Genomic DNA, 20,765 nt, shown 5'->3' with positions numbered 1-20,765 from the left:
GCAAATTGCATCAGCAATTTTAATATGTTGCTGGGCGACCACGGAAACGGTGCCGGGAAACGAGAGTGCCTCCGGTTGGGTGGGCCCGGGGAATCACGAAAAACCCACGGGCCCCGCTAATGATTGCGCCCGACTTTCGCCGCAGAAAACGAATGCAAATAACCATCAAATAAATATATATACATATATTTCGTTATTATATATAATTACTAAATAAATATATTATGTTGTGCCCCCGTCTATTTATACATCCTCCCGCTAATTGCCATTTGTTTTAATTTTCAATGTTCCGCATCAACCAAACAAACAGAACCAAAGTCTTTTAAAGATGAGCAGGAAAAAAAAACTACAAAAGCTAAAATAAAACCAAACACAAATGGGCAAAAAAACACAAGCTTGCCATTTCCCTCCCGCCAGGCAAATATGCAAAACGTAGAAAAGAGAGGTGATTTATTTTGCGACAGAAAAAAAAAAATGATGATAAACCGTAAAATCGCGATAATACACCCGCACCCGAAACCCGGATTGCGTCCTGCGAAATTGCAAACTGAGTGTGAGAACCGAACGAAACCCTCCATCATGCAATGGAAGTGAGAGAGAGAGACTTACATAAAAACGCATAAAAACATTCACCGGAAGAAGACATAAATTAAACCCATTAAAGGCATCGCAAACATTTGCCGCAGTGCAAATAGAAAGTGGATACACTGTGTCCTTGCAGTGTTTCGGTCGCTTCGGTTTTGCGACAAATATGTTTCTTTTTTGCGTTTCGGTTACCAAAATCATCTCATGATGACATTGGCCCTTTGGGAAACAAGGAGATGGAAAGCCACTTCCGGCTTGGTGAAAATGGAAAAAGTCTGCTTTGAAAAGGAAAGTCTTCCTTTCGCCGCGAGGCTTGGGTGTGTAGAATTTATAATGGGTGCCATAATTGTGTGCAGTATTGTGTGATTTGTTGGAAACAATACCGAACCGGGTATCAATTGTACGTGCCATTAGCGAAGAACACTTAACCACCCCCTTGCCCAACCACCACCTCCCGGCAACGTGGGAAAACCCACGCGGTTGGAAAATGGAATGGGTATGTGTGTGTGTTGTGGGAAGTTTCCATTATGTATCGCAAATTAATACATTAAATATTAATCATCATCGAAACCTGAGCTCGATGGAAATTTGCGTTTCGCGTGGGGAAGGTAGGAGGGGTGGGGCGGATGCAGGAAAAAAGTTCATCCAACTGTAGCGCGTCGGGGAACACACACACACCCCCGCGGGGCGTGTTTGTCATTTTCCCAGCAGGTGGAAAATGGTGGTCTCTCTCGCATTGAAATCGACTATATCGAGTTTTTTTTTATCCGTTTCCCCCTCGGAATGGATGGAGGATGGTGCCACATTCTGTGTGTGGGCTCATCGACACCCGACCCGAAGCCTCGCCCGAGCCCCTGCTCTCGCTGGCTGCAGGAATGCCGTGAAAAATTAATTCATACTCAATCGCTCGATGATGATTATAACACCAGCACTTAATGCGATAATATTTTAATTATTACCAACCGGGAGAGAGTCAGATAGTTGGCTTTAAACCAAAGCCAACTCCGGAGCCGTCGGTGCGGGACTCCGTAATTGGTTTGTGCGTGCGGATTTTATGGAAATTAACATCCATCGAGCGAGCGTTGTGCCTTCGTCCTTTTGATGCGGCCAACCGTTATGAACCGAGAACAATGTTGCTAAACAACAAACTATTGAAGCTTTTTACACGTTAATGTGGAGCGTTCGATTTAAAGTAACAATTCGTTAATACGTAGCTAGGCCTAAGCGAAACAAGGTTTGAATCAAACAAACTTTAAAAGGTACAAAGCGAGAAACATGAATTTTCCCTTCACATTGAAAAGCGGTACATTAGAACGACCACCCTTTTTTCCGTATTCGAAAGTCGTAAACTCCCAAACTTCACCCAAAAAAGCTACTAATAACAAGATTTTCCCACTCGTTGAGAGATTTTTCTAACCACGTTTTCAATTTTTGCTTTTCTCCTTCCATTTCTCTCTCTCTCTTGCTCTCGCTTTCAATCTCGGCTAACTGTTAATACTAACCACTACTAAACTACTACTACAACTTCTACTACTACTTCCACCACTACTACTACTACTACTATCACCATCACTACCACCTTCGTGAATGTGCAGCATTTTTTGGAACCATTTTAATGCAAGGTAAGACCCCGAAACAAACAAACAAAACAAGCAAAACAAACAAAGGCTATCCCATTGCCGATTGGTAAACGAAAAAAAAACAAAAAATAGAGAAAACAAGCCAACAAACTACCGGGGGTCGTAAGCAAACGCGAGGAAAGTAAAGTCCAGACATAGTGTTGCTAACCTAACAGTACTAACATAAGTAAAACGCTAGGTGTTCGGTTCCGGTTCCACTTGTGCCGGTGACAGTCAAACGTGTAAGGACATCAAGTAACGTAAAAGAAACTGTTGCGGAATAGTTCCCTCATCCTCAACCCCCAAACAATAAACCTCTCATCCGCTGCTTTCCCTTTTCCCGCTCCAAATAGAAAAATAGAATTCCAAACACCAAAGAAAAAATAACAAATGGTGTAACAATTCATCCCGTGTTTCCTAAACCTGGTCATAAAAAAACTCATAACCCCAATCCGCCACTTATTCCTACTCCATCACCACAACTCACCCATCTCTGTAAGCCATCATCCATTTGTAAATCCCCAACTTCCCAAACTCCCTTTTAAAACAAAACACAAAAAAATCCCTTTCCCATCAAAGCCCACTTTTTAATCTTTAGTTTTGTGTACCGTGATACCAATTTATGTTCGCTAATTGTTTCTACTCTTTCTTGCGCTGAACTTGTTTTGTTTTTGTAGCGTGTGTTGCGCCTTCTGCGGCGTTCACTTATGTTGTTTAATTAGAAGAACAAAGTTCAACATATTTTATTTTATTTCTTTTTTAGTTGTTATCTTAATTGTAAAGATGATTGTATGATGAGCGTCCGTGAGTTTGTGTGTGTGCTTGTACAAATTGCGTGTTTGTGTATAAATTTTTCAAACGTTTTTACATGTATTATATGCTACTAGAGCAAAATTGTTTATTTGTATGTTCTGATGTGTGTACCTGATTGTGATGCCAAAATTCTTTCTTTGGCACTTTGTATGTGAGAGAGAATGTGTATGTGTGTGTGTCTTTTTTTTTTGTCAGGATCTTGCGTACGTACGCAAGTGACGTAACTGGTAATTAAATTTTTCAATGAAAGAAAAATGGCACCCTGTCAAAATGGTGACAAGCTCAACCGAATGCCAGCAATGCCTGCCAGACCACACCGTCCTACATCGTCCGGCGTCGGTTCCGGGCCTACCGCTGTTGGTGGGAGGGTGGTGACTTAACAAGATATCGGCCCATCGATAACCGACCCCTGACCTATTTAACGAAACAAAAACGGGCAAAATGGCAGCTGACGTTCGCAGTCAAGTTGTGAACAAAAAACGAAATGCAATGTTCCATCCTCGGAAAAAATCAACTTCAGAAGGAGGTGATCGTTTGGAGGAGGTTGGAGAACCACCCACCTACCCACCCCCTGTTGGGGTGCGTGTAACCCAATTTGTTATGTGCCACCGGGAGATACGACGGTGCACGTGTGCGTGAATAAAATATAACCAAATCAGTCCTGCCGGTGCCGCCGCAGGTCCTACCGCTGCTGTCCGTTAGTCATGTGGAAATTTTTAATGGCCTGTTGGGTCTGCTCACCGTGCGGTCACGGCATGCCAACCGGACGCCCATGGACGGCACAGGGTTGAGTTTATAACCAAAAATTTATCACCAACCCCGTGGGCCTTTCAACCCGATCTCATCCATTCGTTTCCCACCGCAAACCCCGTTTGTTTTCCCGGGAAAACTAGGCCCAGCATGGGGGCTTTCGGGTTTTTCCTCCCCGGCGTGAGAGGTCACGCAATTTTTCACGCAATCCTTTTTGCAACCAGTCCATTATGGCTGCGACAATCATGTGGTGCAGGCTGGTGCAACACTGGCTCGGGATGCACTTCCACTTGTGGCCCACTAACCGACCGGGAATGCGTGAGAGAATGCCAACAAAGTCACGTTGTTCGCACTGTCACAAGGTCCGATGAAGCTGAGGTACCACGTGGGTAGAATGTTCATTGAAAAATTTAATACCATTACCCTAGGAAGCGTTACACCGGGAGTTTATGCAACTACATTTTTCGATACTTTTAGTTATTTATTTTGTTTCATTATATTGTGGGTTCAAATAATAGATTTTTTTATTTTAAGGAGGTCTATCTCATCCCCCAGATTCTACTCTGGGAGTGTTTGTTAGCATTTTAAATTCTTGGTTTTGCATGTTACTTTGCTTCAATCGACTCTTAATAGAGAGTTGTATTTAATTATCAACTCATTTTTAATTTTACTTTTTCAAATATCCAAAAACCGAAAACAAATACCAAAAAAACCGATCCACCTTCCCCCAAAACGTCCTACCGTTTCCGACTGTTTGTCCTTTGTGAAACTCTATATATATAAAAGTAGCCATATCGTACTGTCAAACCGGAATGATCGGTTTATGGAGCGCGATCGACTTCGCGACTCTGGTTCAGAATATCCTCGCGGTTGCAATCGAAACTGGCAACCCTTCTGTAGTGTGGAAATGGGACTCGCACGAGTACCTCGGATGAAGGTTTTGAACTAATAGAATGTTTTTCTCCTCCCCACCCCTCCCCGCAGCCGATCGGCGGTCATCCGTGGCCGTGTGGTGACCTCGCTCAACATGGGACTGGTTGGGGTGCGCGTGAGCACCTCGACGCCGCTGGAAGGATTTACGCTGACCCGAGACGACGGGTGGTTCGATCTGATGGTGAACGGAGGCGGTGCGATAACGCTGCAGTTTGGCCGCTCGCCGTTCCGACCGCAGGCACGCATCGTGCAGGTGCCCTGGAACGAGGTGGTCATCATCGACACGGTGGTGATGTCGACGTCGGACGACAAGTCGCACCATGGACCGGCGCATACCTGCTTCTCGCATGACTACGACCTGATGAAGCCGGTCGTGCTGGCTACGTGGAAGCATGGTTTCCAGGGCGCTTGTCCGGACCGGAGTGCCATCCTGGCGGAGTCGCAGGTGATCCAGGAGTCGCTCGCTATCCCTGGGACGGGGCTGAACCTGGTGTACCATAGTTCGCGGGCCGCCGGCTACCTGTCGACGATCAAGCTGCAGCTGACTCCGGACACGATCCCGCCGACGCTGAAGCTGATCTACCTGCGCATCACGATCGAGGGCATCCTGTTCGAGCGGATGTTCGAGGCCGATCCGGGCATCAAGTTCACCTACCCGTGGAACCGGCTGAACATCTACCGGCAGCGCGTGTACGGCATCACGACGGCGGTGGTGAAGGTGGGCTATCAGTACACCGACTGCAAGGACACCGTGTGGGACGTGCAGACGACGAAGCTGAGCGGACACGACATGAGCATCTCGGAGGTGGGCGGCTGGAATCTGGACATCCACCACCGGTACAACTTCCACGAGGGCATCCTGCAGAAGGGCGACGGGTCGAACATCTATCTGAAGCACAAACCGCGTGTCATCCTAACCGCCATGGGTGATGGGCATCAGAGGCCGCTCGAGTGTGGCGATTGCAATGGCATCGCGACCAAGCAGCGACTCCTAGCACCGGTGGCGTTGGCCGCCGCCCCCGATGGTAGTCTGTACGTGGGCGACTTCAACTACATCCGACGAATCATGATCGACGGGACGGTGAGGACGGTGGTGAAGCTGAACGCGACGCGTGTCTCCTACCGCTACCATATGGCGCTGAGCCCGCTGGATGGGTCGCTGTACGTGTCCGATCCGGAGTCACATCAGATCATCCGTGTTCGCAACGCCGACGAGTCGCACGATCCCGACCACAACTGGGAACCGATCGTGGGAAGTGGCGAACGTTGTCTGCCGGGCGACGAGGCACACTGCGGCGATGGAGGGTTGGCGCGGGATGCGAAGCTCGCGTACCCGAAGGGGGTCGCCATATCGTCGGACAACATCCTCTACTTTGCCGACGGGACGAACATCCGGATGGTCGATCGGGACGGTGTCATCAGTACGCTCATTGGGAATCACATGCACAAGTCGCACTGGAAGCCAGTACCGTGCGAGGGCACGCTGAAGATCGAGGAGATGCACCTGCGCTGGCCGACGGAGCTGACGATCAATCCGCTCGACGACACGCTGCACATCATCGACGATCATATGATCTTGCGTATGACACCTGATGGACGAGTGCGGGTGATCGCTGGACGTCCCATGCATTGTGCCACCGGAGCTGGTGGGGGTTCCTCCTCGGTGTCCTCCTCGTCGTCGGCCGTCAGCGCGGGAGGAAGTGGTAGCTCGGTGGCGATGAACTACGACACCGATCTCGCCATCCACGCGACGCTCGTGATGCCCCAAAGTATCGCCTTCGCACCGTCCGGGGATCTGTACGTGGCGGAAAGCGACTCGCAGCGGATCAACCGCATCCGGGTGATCGGAACCGATGGGAAGATCGCACCGTACGCCGGGGCCGAGTCGAAGTGCAACTGCCTGGAGCGCGGCTGCGATTGCTACGAAGCGGACCACTATCTCGCGATCAGCGCCAAGTTCAACACGATCTCCGCGATCACGGTCACGCCCGACGGGCACGTGCACATCGCCGACCAGGCCAACTATCGCATCCGGTCGGTGATCTCGAGCCTGCCGGAGGCGGGCACGTCGAAGGAGTACGAGATCTACGCCCCGAACGCACAGGAGATCTACGTGTTCAACCGGTTCGGGCAGCACATCGCGACGAAGAACATCATGACGGGCGAGACGGTGTACAGCTTCCTGTACAACGTCAACACGTCGAACGGCAAGCTGAGCACGGTGACGGACGCGGCCGGCAACAAGGTGTTCCTGCTGCGCGACTACACCTCGCAGGTGAACTCGATCGAGAACACCAAGGGCCAGAAGTGTCGCCTCCGGATGACGCGCATGAAGATGCTGCACGAGCTGAACACGCCGGACAACTACAACGTGACGTTCGAGTACCACGGGCCGACGGGGCTGCTGAAGACGAAGCTTGACTCGACCGGCCGCTCGTACGTGTACAACTACGACGAGTTTGGGCGGCTCACGTCCGCCGTCACCCCGACCGGCAAGGTGATCGACCTGACGTTCGACCTGAGCGTGCAGGGTGCGACGGTGAAGGTGACCGAGAACTCGCAGCGCGAGGTGTCGATGCTCATCCAGGGTTCGTCCGTCGTGTCGAAGGTCGGTGAGGCGGCTACCAAAACCACCGTTCTGCTGGATGGCGGTACCACGAGTGTTTCCCCCTGGGGAAATACCGTCTCGGTCGAGTCGGTGCCGTACGTGCTGCTGGCCGAGCTGGATCCACTGCTCGGGGAAAGCTACCCGGTGCCGTCGAAGCAGCGTACCGAAATCAACGGGGATCTCTCGAACCGGTTCGAGTGGCGCTACTTCATCCGCCACGTGCCGATGCGGGGCAAGAACGCACGCACGCTCACGCAGGTCGGGCGGAAGTTGCGCGTGAACGGCGAGAACCTGCTCACGTTCGAGTACGAGAAGGACACGTCGTCGATCACGGTGTCGGTGGACGACAAGACGGAGCTGCTGAACGTGACGTACGATAAGTCGTCGCGCCCGATCGCCTACCGGCCGCAGTCTGGAGAGTACGCCGACGTAGACCTGGAGTACGATCGCTTCGGGCGGCTGACGTCGTGGAAGTGGGGCAACCTGAAGGAGGAGTACACGTTCGATCGGGCCGGGCGTCTGAACGAGATCAAGTACGGTGACGGTAGCTCGATCGTGTACGCGTTCAAGGACATGTTCAGCAGTCTCCCGCTGAAGGTGACAACGCCACGCAGGTCGGACTATCTCCTGCAGTACGATGACGCTGGCGCACTGCAGTCGCTGACAACCCCTCGGGGACACATCCATGCGTTCTCGCTGCAGACATCGCTCGGGTTCTTCAAGTACCAGTACTTCTCCCCGATCAACCGCCATCCGTTCGAGATCCTGTACAACGACGAGGGGCAGATACTGGCCAAGATTCATCCGCACCAGAGTGGCAAGGTGGCGTTCGTGCATGACAACGCGGGCCGACTCGAGACGGTGCTGGCTGGCCTTTCCTCGACTCAGTACACCTACCAGGAGAGCACGAGCCTCGTGAAGCAGGTGGAAGTGCTCGAGCCCGGCTTTGAGTTGCGCCGAGAGTTCAAGTACCACGCAGGTGTCCTGAAGGACGAGAAGCTTAAGTTCGGCTCGAAGAGTGGACTGGCGTCGGCACACTTCAAGTACCAGTACGATGGAAACGCGCGGCTCAGCGGCATCGAGATGGACGTGAACGGGAAGGACCTACCGATTATGCGGTTCAAGTATGGCCCGGCCCAGGGAACGCTGGATGCGGTCAGTGATCTGCGGATCACGCGGAACGCGTTCAACCGCACGGTGGTGCAGGACACCTCGAAGCAGTTCTTCACGATCACCGACTTTGACGAGCATGGACGCGTGAAGAGTGTTCTGATCAACATCAAGTCGTTCGACGTGTACCGGCTGGAGTTGGACTACGATCTGCGTAATCGCATCAAGACGCACAAGGTGATGGTGGGTCGATCGACCTCGCTGGACAAGGTGAACTACAACGCCGATGGGCACGTGATGGAGGTCGTTGGGACGAACAGCTGGAAGTACGTGTACGATGAGAATGGCAACATCATCGGCATTCTCGAGCAGGGCGACAAGACGAACCTCGGGTATGACACAGGGGATCGGGTGGTGCAGGTCGGGGACGTCGAGTTTAACAGCTACGACGCGCGTGGGTACGTGGTGCGACGCGGTGAGCAGAAGTACCGGTACAACAACCGTGGCCAGCTGATTCACGCGATGGAACGTGATCGGTTCCAGACGTGGTACTTCTACGACGATCTTGGCCGACTAGTGGCGTGCCACGACGAGAAGGGTAACGTGACGCAGTACTTCTACGCGAACTTGAATGCCCCGGAACTGATCACGCACATCCACTACCCGAAGGCGGGTCGAACGTCCCGCTTGCTGTACGACGATCGACATATGCTGATCGCGATCGAAACCGGCGAGCAGCGGTACTACGTGGCGACCGACCAGAACGGGTCCCCGATCGCACTGTTCGACGTGGGTGGCACGATCGTGAAGGAGATCCGCCGCACCCCGTTCGGGAAGATCGTGAAGGACACCAACCCGACGCTGTTCGTGCCGATCGACTTCCACGGCGGTCTGCTCGATCCGAACACGCGGCTCGTGTACATGGAGCGGCGCCTGTACGACACCGGCGTTGGCCAGTGGATGACCCCGGCCTGGGAGCAACTGGCGACGGAGATGCGTCACCCGACGGATGTGTTCATCTATCGCTTCCACAACAACGACCCGGTGAACCGGCGCGAACCGGAGGGCAACTACATGAACGACCTGCGCTCGTGGCTCAAGCTGTTCGGGTACGACGTGGCGAAGATGCAGGGCTCGCGGTACACCAAGGACATGATCTACCGGCCGGCGGCGACCATCAAGTCGCCCCAGCTGGCGCCCGACTTCGGCGTCATGTCCGGGCTGCAGTGCATCGTCGAGAAGGTGGACGAGCGGTTCGCCGACTTCGGCTTCATCCCGAAGCCGCTGCTCAAGATGGAGCTGAAGACGCGCAACCTGCTGCCGCGGGTCGCCTACCGGCGCGGGGTGTTCGGCGAGGGTGTGCTGATATCGCGCATCGACGGTCGGGCGCTCGTGAGCGTCGTCGATGGGTCGAACAGCGTCGTCCAGGACGTCGTCTCGTCCGTGTTCAACAACTCGTACTTCCTCGATCTGCACTTCAGCATCCACGACCAGGACGTGTTCTACTTCGTGAAGGATAACATCATGAAGCTGCGCGACGACACGGAGGAGCTGCGCCGGCTCGGTGGCATGTTCAACATCTCGACGCACGAAATCAACGATCACGGAGGGGCGATCAATGGCAAGGAGCTGCGCCTGCACGGACCGGACGCGGTCGTCATCATCAAGTACGGCGTCGAGCCGGAACAGGAGCGTCACCGGATACTGAAGCATGCGCACAAGCGTGCCGTCGAGCGGGCTTGGGAGTTGGAGAAGCAACTCGTGGCCGCCGGGTTCCAGGGTCGCGGCGATTGGACGGAGGAGGAAAAGGAGGAACTGATCTCGCACGGTGACGTCGACGGGTGGATCGGGGTGGACATCCACAGCATCCACAAGTACCCGCAGCTGGCGGACGACCCGGGCAATGTGGCGTTCCAGCGCGACTCCAAGCGTAAGCGCCGAAAGAGTGGAGGCTCTTCGGCCGGAGGTCACAAGGCGAAGCGGGAACACCGACACGAGACGCTCATACCGCCACTCCCGGTGGTCGCCTCGGTGGCACCGTCTGTGCCCACCTCCTCGGTGTCTTCCGCGCCATCGTCCTCGACTGCCGCCGCCGCATCCTCTTCAACGTCTTCTGCGTCATCGGTGGCGGCCTCTCCGTCGACCTCGATCCCAACCGCAGCAGCGTCGTCCTCTTCGGTGGCCTCCGTCACCTCCACCGCACGTCCCAGTGTCGCGACGTGAAGCTCAACCGACCCTTCCGCCGGACTCTAGGCGCCTGGAGGAGGCGCCCGCGAGACGAAGAGAGAGAGATATATATTGTGATATAAATAGGATTTACGTTTCTTCCACCGTATCGTGGTTTCCCGTTGTCCCACGTCTGTACGATGTTTCGTTGAAACCCACCCGGGACGCGCCCGGGAACGAGAGCTCTCTTAAGATCGAATAATCTCTTTCCACCATCGCTAGCCGTCGGTGACACACACACGCACGCCGTGTCGGAACGCCATGACACATCCCTTTCGATCCCCCGGAATCGGTTCACCCACAATCGCAAACGCTCATGCGCTAGTAAATGAACATTATGTCGGAAGAACTGGACTGAGGTTGAAGGTTCGTTGGTTTCCATCGTTCCTTTGTTGTTTTTACCCCTTCTTTAGGACGAAAGGAAAGCTAAATGTCTAGATTAGCAATGGAGATCCTTAACACACACACATACGATCCTTGCAGTTCGTTGGCTTTGAGGAAAAGTTAATGAACACCCGCATTCCCCCCCGACGCTCACTCAACAAGCACACATACACACCCGAACGACACACACGAGGACGAGATAAATGTATAGCAGTAGAAAGAGGAAGTCTCCTAGGTATCAGCTTCGCAATAGGTTAATGAAAATAACAATGTGGAAATAGTAGGTAATTAGTCAATAGTACCCGATGATATAAATGTAAGAATGAAGCGGGTGCGGGTGAGTACGCGTACATCACACCTTAGGAACAGAACAACAATTGCCGATGGCGTTCTTGTCAAATCAGTGCCATTCTATCGTTAGCCAGCGTTTCCTTCGTTTACTTTGTGTTTGCTATACGCGATCGGAAGATCTTCGAGGAACCTTTGTCGAGTTTCGGATGTTGTGATCGCTCGCAGATATTATAAGAACAAGGTTTTAACGAAATCAATGTTGTGTTGGTCTCGAGGGAAAAGGGACAACTACCCTCATTTGGAAGAATGCGTAACAGTCGCGTGCCATAACCGTAGTGGACCTACTTTTAACAACCAGAAATGCATTATCCGTTCAGCATCAAACCGATTAAACAATTGCAATGGACAGGTTCAAGCATGACTCGAGGAGAATTGTGAACGAAGGACTTTAATTTGAGAGGGCGAACTTGTACAGAACTTAGTTTAATTGATCGCGTGGAACAGGATCAGGAAGGCCGAGAATCGTTCCCAGAACCGCAGAAAGTACATGTCTACTAGCTCTTCCTTTTCCAACCTCCGTGTTACATTTGGCGGTGTGTGTGAATGTATGTCCTTTGCCTGATAATTTCCCTTAGGGCAATCCCTTTGTCCCAATAGTTTTTGTGTACTACGAAGCCCACCAAACTGTAGTTGTAAACCAGTCAAGAAAAAAATGCGTTAGAAACCAAACAACACACAAAATAACAAAACAAAAATCACTACCACTCAAATGGTTGATTGGGCAAGGCAGCCCCTTGCCTGTGGGATGTAAAGTAAGGTCTGCACACACGTTTCCGTACATACGTACGTACATACATACATACAAGCACACATACACATGCGTGAGCGTAAGCGCACACTCTCTTACAATGCACCAACCCATCATCAACGTGAACGACAAACAAACAATAACGAAGATGAGCAAAAGAAGAAACAAAAAATGGAAGACGGGAGATACATTTGCCCAAACACTATTTCACCCACTTGTCCTACGCTTCTACAGGGTATTTTTAATGATAAAAGTGAAAAATTAAAATTAAAAACAAGAAGAAAACAGGTAAATCTTGCAAACAATAATAAATCAAAGGCAGAATAATAGAAACAATAGACTCACAGGACGGAGAAAAGTAAAAGAGTAGAAAACAAAGTAATACAAACACGTAAATGATAAAGAAAAACAAACAAACAAACAAACAAACAAACGAAACATTTATAAAAAAAAATATAAACGAGTCAGAAAGAGAGAGTGAACCAGAAATAGACCATTGAACACAAGTAGAGACAGTATATCAAGCGAGCAAGCATTGATCTTTCCTTCAGACACCGCGTGGAGAATGTTTCTTTTGGAGCAATTGGCTCCACTTTGTGAAATGCATATCCGTTTGTAGGGCCGGCTCGATTACTTCGTTCCATTAATGTGTCTGTGTGTGTATGTGTGTTCGTGTTTGCGTGACAGCGATCTTTTCCCTATTTTGCTGTGTTCTGACTGACAATTTAAGATAAAAGGAAAATCTGGAAAGCCCCTTTTTCCAAGCTTTCGTCTCGAGTGAGTGACGCTAGCTGAGCGCACGTGTGTAGGTGTGGGTGTACGTTTTGGGTGGAGAAAGGGAAAACGTACTAAAGAAAAATAATTATTTGTAAAAGAAAAAAGAAATCAACATGAATGTTGCCCCAACTTCGCGAGAAAAGGCATGTTCAGTGTGTAGGTTTTAAATGAAATGTGAGCCAATATAAATAAATAAATGAAACGACAATGGTGGTGTAAAGCTAGCGGCTAGCACGCGATGGTGGAAGATAGTCTTGTAGACAATTTGATGAGTAAGGAAAAACACAGAAGCTTAAACGAAACAAACAAAAGAAAAATCGATGGCAGACAAACTGATCATAATGATAAGAGAATCAAGCAAATAAGCAAACAAGCTAAAAAGTACTATCAAATAGATCGCCGGCAACAAATTAAAGAAAAAAAAGGAAAAGCCGCACCCAACGTATGACGGTTGATGGAGGAAATCTTAAAAGCAATATAAAATTGAAAATGCAGCAAACTGTAGGCATGTGTAGTGTGATGTGAACAAACTAGGTTCGAAGAGAAGCACATTACGATTTTGTATCATACGAGAGTGGCAAGGAGGATGATGCTAAGGGCAGACTCCCACTACCGATCCCCACGTATAACCCCCCCAACGCTGGAAATATCTCGCTCGTAACGAATATCTCAGACAAATGTAGAAACGAGTTGCATGTTTTGTCCCCGCAGTGTAAAGCATAAGCGAATGTGTAGTAAAACCTTCTTCCATCCACCCTGAAACGATGATAAAAGTAAGCAAAAGCCGCCTAGCAAACCGTAAAAGTGGGCGAACAGCACATCCGGTAACGTTTCGTTTTATCGGGGCAAAACCCAATCGATTTCGTGCAATCAAAGTAAATTGGACAAAAAATACCAGAAAATGTTACAGACAAAACAAAAAAAACGATCCTTAGCGTAGCTTAAGAGCAATTGTAGTGTTGAAAAAAAAACGGGGAAAGGGAAAAAGGAAGCTGCTTCACGGGGATAAATGATTTTTATTTGATTCGTTTTCCATTTTCCTCCTGTAGCGATCACCCTTAAGAAAATAACGTCCCCAAAAAAATCGTCTCCCGACTTTCTCCCCTCCCTCCCTGAATTGGTAGTGAAAATCTTTGTGACATAGAAAGTGAACGAACATTAAAAAAAAAAGAAAACATGAACAGAATCTTAGCAAATAAGACTAGTTTTGACGCGATGACGGTGCCCTGCATGCATGTAAAACTTTGTAAATAGATTGTTTAAGCATAACTTTGAAGGGTAAATGGAAGAAAGGACGAAAATATGTGGAAGTAAAAGCTAAGAATGGAAGTAAGATGTGTAGGAAAAAACAAACAAGTCGAGTGAAACAATGCAAAACAAAGAAAGCAAGTGGAGCACGAAAACGAAAACGTCCCGGATCGAAACAAAACGAAAATAGAGCAAACATTACAAACACATATTAAACGACAGAACATCCAACGCGATCTCCAGCGACCGTTCCGTTTTGCACATGTCGCAAGCAGAGACAAATTCAGAAGTGGAGAATGCATTTTTTAACCAAAAACGAAATGTAAAACACAAAAGTGTTGGAAAATCATGCTCGACGTATATAATGACGAAGCATTGTGGAAAGGAATATTTTATGCCTGGTCTCCCATTAAAGGAGAAAGATCGAAGAGTTGCCGTTTTCGCGTGTTTTTCTTTGTTTCATTTGAGGATTTATTAAGCGAACGCCATAAAACGGTCGCAGAAGGAAGGACTTTATTTTTGTTTGTAAATAAACCAAAAACTAAAGATAACACACACGCAAACACACACAATATCCAGTACTTTCGCTCCTATCGGAAGCTAACTATAGCAGCAAGTGAAGGAGCTAACGTGTAGTAGAGGTAAAAAAGAAAAAAAAACAATCTAACTGTGAAATGTAACGTTAAAGGGAAATGTTGTGCGGTATGTCACAACATCCATTTCCCTTTTGCCACACGCCATGCACACACAAAAAAAAAGGTACACATAGTCAAAGGGAAGACAAATGGAAAAAAAAAACTTTATCAAAGACAGAAGAACGCGAGAGAGAGGAGAAATCTCATAAAATCAAATCATGACAGTGGAATGAAAATGAAAAAGGACATACCTTTTGAGGAGAAGAAAAACAAAATGAAAAGAAACTCGAGTAGAACTAAAAACAAGGAAGGAAGTAGCCGTAGAAACGTAAGCGTAGTGCCAGATGGATCGATGAATCGCGTAACAAACATGCGGCAAGCGGCAGATTCTAGTGCTCGCAGCTCGCGATCATTTTGCGCGAACGCGTGCGCTCGTGTGTGTGTGTATGTGTATGTAGAGACATTTTTGTTTTTTCGTTCTCCAACTCCCACCCCCGTGGGGAAGGAGGTGTAAGCGATTAAGAAATTAGGATTTGGAAGAAATTGATAGCAAGTGGCACGCCGAACCGGGCTCGAGCTGGTCGTGAAATTGTATAAATTTTACCTAAGTATAGTAGCGCGCGCGAAACGAATGAAAGGATGAGCGTAAACGTAGGATGCATGGAGTGCAGCAAACGCATTCAGCAAAAGGTTGATAAACTGAAAATAAAGCAAAAGAAGAAGAAGAAGAAGTAAAAGAAGAAGGAAAAGAAAACGATGAAGATGGAAATAGGTGAAAGAAAAACAAAAAAAAACACAAGACAAACGTAATAATAACATCAACTGAACAGGAGTGAAACAGAATACTGATGAAAAAGCAACAATATTATTACGATTATTCATTATTATTATTATTCATAAAACTAATGACAAAAATAAATATAAAAATAATAAAAATTAAATGGTTTTCTGCATTTTTGTGGGTTTTAAAAATGAAAGAAACTGGTTGTAAATTGTGGGGAGAATGCGACAAGAAGAAGGATGGGATAATTGAAACTTAATGACGTTTGTTACGTTTTGTAATTACAATATTCTTTCCACAATATTAGAATATATATTACCCGCAAAAACAGGATAGTAAAAAATATAGAAAGAAATATTGAAAGAAATAAATGGTTCTAGAACATCCTATAAACATTTTAAATAAAATTCCAAAAAAATCGCTAAATCGCATCCGATTCCAACACGTTTTCCGGCTTCTCAGCTACCAGGGTACCACGGTACCCGGGTAAAGGAGGTACCGCGCATTCCACCGAGAAAAGGGGAACGAAATCGAAGCAAACGGAATCAAATTTCTGCCTCTGATATCAGGCTATCAGCACCGATAAGGAGGCTACCCGGTTTTTGCTCGCGTCGATGTCGAGGAGCGCTCCGAAATCGAGGCAATTTGTTCAAATTTTGCTACCAAGCGATGGTTTTGCTACCAGGCGATCAGGATCCGCAGGAGGCTACGCTAGCGACGGCCCAGATTGCGAAGGAAGAAAAGAGAAGACGCACCGGTGCAGAATGAGAATGGTGACATTTCTTTCTATCGTTAGCAACCGCACAGGGGGGTACGATCAAGGCACACTGGGTATCGTAGAGACGGCTTTTTGGGACAAAAATGTATAAAATTAAATCTCATTTTAAATAGACTAAAAACATTAATCATTTTCTAGATAAAGTGCATCAGAATGTTTTCAACCTAAGCTACATACCAGAGTCCATTAGTAGTTGAAATGTTGTGAAAATACTATAGAATATTTATCAAAGCAATGCATTGATATTTCGGAAGAAGTTAGTTACTATATACACATTCCTAGCAGAGTAGAGAACGAACTAGTGTACATATTTTGAAGTGTCTTTTAAAATAAATAAAATTAAAAGAAACATGAATTATGTACGGGATGTTATTTGTTAACAGGACATTTAAATTTGAAATAAAAAAAACCAAAACGTTGATTTAAAGATATAATTTTTGGGACATACGGAATACTGCAGTTTTGAACATTTTGTCCATAAGCAACAACAATTATTTTATAAATTAACTATTTCACTTTTAACTTTATCAACGCCTAATGTGAATGGAAAGATGGTCATTCGTGCTCTTTCTGTTGGCTACCTTTTTGGAGGTCTTCTAATCTACAAACTTCCCACTCTGGAACGCGAAAACGTGTGCGAGTTTTCTGTTTTCGATACCAGGGCAGCAGGATCATGAAGGAGGACACATTGCGAGTTCAGCTCGGCCAGGCGAAAGGGAGATAACGCAAGATTCTGCGAATGGAAACCATTCTCTTCCCATTCTAACGTTAGATACCATGCGGATGTGCACGATCACGGCGGAATCTGGAAGGATTGAAAGTGTTAAATTTTGTATTCGCTACTTGAGAATAACATCATGTGTTTATTCACAATCAAAGTGTTTGAAACAGTTTTCCACAAGAACTTAAATGGCGATGCGTTTATAATCTACTCACATAGAAGCAGACTTTACATCAAAGACTATGTGCACTTTTTCGAAGAAACATAAAAATGCAAGAAAGTGTCTATAGTTAGAATTAGCTTTATTGAAGGTAAAATGTATTTTTTAAACTCCTGCAGTTCATGGTTACATTCCCATGTTGGGCGGCGCCGGAACCGGCACAACACCCATCGGAGGAGGTGGAACGGGGTTGAACATTGGACGTCCGGGGTGCGGCAGGCGGTGCATGTTCGGTGGTGGTGGTGGAATAATCTTTGGCTCGAGCTTGAACGAGCACTGCAGGAAGAATTGCTTCGTGTTTTTGTTCCAGTGCGTCCAGAATTTGCTTTCCGTCTTTTCCACCTCCCTCGATGGTACCTTAAACGCGATCGTTTCGTACGGTTCGGCCGCAAACAGCAGGTACTGCCACTTGCGGTCCGGCGGTTCGATCTTTTGCTCGTACGCCGACATGAACCGGTGCCGCGGGACGATACCGTCGGTGATCTCCGGGTAGTCGATCTGGAACAGCAGCGACTGTTGTCCGTTTTCCGGATCGCGCTGCTTCGTCACCCGGTAACCGGGACGTCCGATTTTGACGAACTTCTTCGGCTCAATGCGCGGCTTCTCCGGCATTATCACCCACGGTGCTTCCTTGGCTTCCTTCGCCGCACGGCGTGCCAGGTTGGCCTGGTGCTTCTTGCCCTGCGTGTGCGACAGGTAGCTTCCCTCATTGTTGTGCAGCGTCAGACACAGTTTGCACTCGTACGAACCGAGATGGTTCTTCATGAAGTACGGATCCTTGTTCAGATCGATCGTTTCCAGTGCCAGCTGCCGCAGGCGCTCCCGCCGGTCCCGGTTGCTTTCGGACCAGGACGCGACGCCTCCGCCGCCGGTTTTGCCCCCGGCACGGTTTTGGAAATCCATCGTGCTGGAAGAGTTGCCAAAGGTGAATATTACAACAGAACCGCAAAACGATCAAAGGAGAATTATTACAAACCTTTAATTTATATGAGAAACTTAGTTAAAACAATTTGTGTTATGTTTTTCGCAGGGAAGAAAAGATGTCTGACGAAAATCGTGTAGAATTGTAAACAATCTGAGATTTTCGAAATGTCAAATGTGTTTGCGAATTTGACCAAGGAATATGTAACGATGAAACAGGTAGTGCAATATTGTTGTTCGAAAATGCAGATATTCATTTGAATTGAATTTAGACACGATGAAAGTTTGAATAAATAAATAGTTAAATACCCAACTACCCATTTGAATGCTATAAACTCGAGTTGAGCGGGTTATAGCCGGCTATCTGCAAATAATAGCCGGCAGCGACAACTCCCCGCGATAGCAGCGTCTTCGCGGGCTATTTCAGTGGTGAGCGCGCGAGAACCCCAGGGCCTTGAGTTACTTTTCCCCGCGGTGTATTTGTTTCTTTCACTCCGACGCTTGGCTGTGACGTCACAGCCCGTGCGCCGAATAAACACGCTGAACGAAAATAATTTCCTTTTACTCTATTTATTTACCGATTTTTTGGTTGCTTACAGTTTAATTACGCGATCTTCGGCATCCTGTAATAAATAAAGAAAACAATTACTTATCTGTGAAAATCGTCTTTGAGTTGATATTCTTGGTTAACGATAGCAGAGTTGTTATTTATTATTTACGATATCAACTGAACACAGTTGATGCCTATGTTATCGGATGTTCACGATTTGTTCATTAATCTTTTCATACGATAACAATATTTTAATATTATTCTACAAAATTTCACGGAATGAATAATACTGTTGGGGCGTTATATGAAAGCAAATGTTAGCAAATTTTTGTTTTTAAATTTGTGAAGCCAAGCTTACGGGTACGATCCTTACTACTGTGACAGTAAATATAAAAATTAGCTTACCATCTGATCTGCCTGTTTATCCGCTATGATGATGTTGAGGGTCACGATATTGGTGCTGTTGAAAGTTGCAGACGTCAGGTTATGCCCAACTTTTCAAACGCGTATCGAAGAAAAAATTATCTAGAATGTTTCCAAAATGTTAGTAACCAAGTAAAGTCCTACACAATTTAATTTGTCTTATAACATTCACCTTACCTGAATGGTTCACGGCAGTATTCGAATTTATGCGAATGAAATCCTCTCGAATCAATTATTTAAATCTGGATAAAAGATCAAGGAGATAAGAGATCACAAACATTTAACATTTGGACATGTGTAGCATAATGAATATTATTGTCGAAATGTATTAAAACTTACCAACATGTAACTCCATTCTGGGATGTCTCGCAAGCTTCGATTACCATCGAAACTGAACCCAAACACAGATATATAAAATGTGCTTGGAAAAAAAACTAATTTCAATAGAAAGCGTTAAGTTTTCTACTTCACATCATTGTTGGTCTTCACTAGCATATTTCCTGTCCTCGCAAACATCATGTTTAAATGTTCGTACCACTGAAAGTAAAGAATAATATTTCAACAGATATCAATGCACTCTTTCGAATTTACGAGTTTAATGAAGTATAATTACCTGACTTCTGCCGATGATTAGTCTAGCGATATCAATGCTCCATGCGTGATCTCCTGTTTTCTTTCGCACATTTTAATAATGAAGTGTGTATTCAATAAACACATTCGCACATCCACTAACTAACACAACTTATAAGGTTTTTATAACCTCATCGTAGTTTGGTGACACTGGAGGCAGCAGGAAATCTACAAAAATACAACAAAAGTTTCGAAAAGCATTATTTCGGTTCAATAATTTTCACAACAAGCCTCACCTGATAGATGATCCTTTGTAACAGTTGATGCAATACGTCTATTCCGGAAGATTTTCTCTTGGTTATTTCCGATGTCTTTTGTGCAAGTGCTGGATATCACAAATGGAAACGTAGCCACAGCGCTTACACTAGATTTTCACCGGCTGTGTAGCTGTAAACACAGAACACAATCAGAGCAAAGCAATATTTAGGGATCAATGTCGGATGAAGAAAACTTTATATTCGCTATTCTGAAAGAATAGAACATCATATTAAAATGATATACTATTTCGGTCGAAATTTGAAACAGTCCCATTGCTTCAGCTTACCTGATTGTTTGCATTTCTTTGCTGTCCATCTTGCTAAACAATAGATGGGTACGTCTTTCGAGTTTGATGATCCAGAATGATCGCAGTGAATGCTGTGTGATCCGTGGTCCCAGTGCGTAATCAGAACGAAAACACAAAACGCAATTCACTTGCACGAAGCTGCAGGAATACAACAAAATAATAGCGAATGATTTTTTCCCAATGATACACAATTCACAGCTTACTTGATTGTTTACGATGTTCCTCTTTTGATAACCAAAGCGGTGGATGCGTTCATCGATCTCAAAATAAAACAAAAGGGGTTTTGGATTCATCGCAACCCTGAAGTTTTTCCGCGTTTGCCGTAGTCATGCTATTGAAAAATAACAACACACTGAAAACCCAAATCACGATGCTGCAAGAACATAAAT

General features: G+C 46.9%; 2 protein-coding genes and 1 long non-coding RNA gene across 3 annotated transcripts in view; 1 reads left to right on the top strand and 2 right to left on the bottom strand.

Annotated features, from left to right (window-relative positions):
- Positions 1-10,641, top strand: part of LOC131266315 (teneurin-m) — a 193,628-nt gene extending 182,987 nt beyond the window's left edge. Inside the window, exons 11-12 of the mRNA XM_058268779.1 lie at positions 2,181-2,207; positions 4,752-10,641. Of these exons, the coding sequence (XP_058124762.1) occupies positions 2,181-2,207; positions 4,752-10,641 (5,917 nt within the window). The remainder of the gene's footprint in view (positions 1-2,180; positions 2,208-4,751) is intronic.
- A 6,722-nt stretch (positions 10,642-17,363) lies between these two features.
- LOC131272830 (splicing factor 3A subunit 2) lies at positions 17,364-18,362 on the bottom strand. Its single transcript, XM_058274695.1, has 2 exons — positions 18,264-18,362; positions 17,364-18,194 (listed from the first exon to the last, which is right to left on the bottom strand). The coding sequence occupies exon 2, from the start codon at positions 18,188-18,190 to the stop codon at positions 17,414-17,416; it is 777 nt and encodes a 258-aa protein (XP_058130678.1). The 5' UTR covers positions 18,191-18,194; positions 18,264-18,362; the 3' UTR covers positions 17,364-17,413.
- A 1,190-nt stretch (positions 18,363-19,552) lies between these two features.
- LOC131259699 (uncharacterized) lies at positions 19,553-20,163 on the bottom strand. Its single transcript, XR_009178130.1, has 3 exons — positions 20,048-20,163; positions 19,795-19,979; positions 19,553-19,718 (listed from the first exon to the last, which is right to left on the bottom strand). It is a non-coding gene; the product is annotated as an uncharacterized LOC131259699 (long non-coding RNA).
- Between the last annotated feature and the right edge of the window lie 602 nt (positions 20,164-20,765).

The sequence above is a fragment of the Anopheles coustani genome, chromosome 3 (assembly GCF_943734705.1).
Source record: "Anopheles coustani chromosome 3, idAnoCousDA_361_x.2, whole genome shotgun sequence".
In the NCBI taxonomy this organism is placed as follows: Eukaryota; Metazoa; Arthropoda; class Insecta; order Diptera; family Culicidae; genus Anopheles; species Anopheles coustani.
Note: the sequence above shows the minus strand (reverse complement) of the source record. Positions and strands in the feature narration are given on the sequence as shown.

What these genes read in the sequence shown, in the direction of transcription:
- LOC131272830 (XM_058274695.1), bottom strand. Translation starts at nt 18,190, where the DNA reads ATGGATTTCCAAAACCGTGCCGGGGGCAAAACCGGCGGCGGAGGCGTC.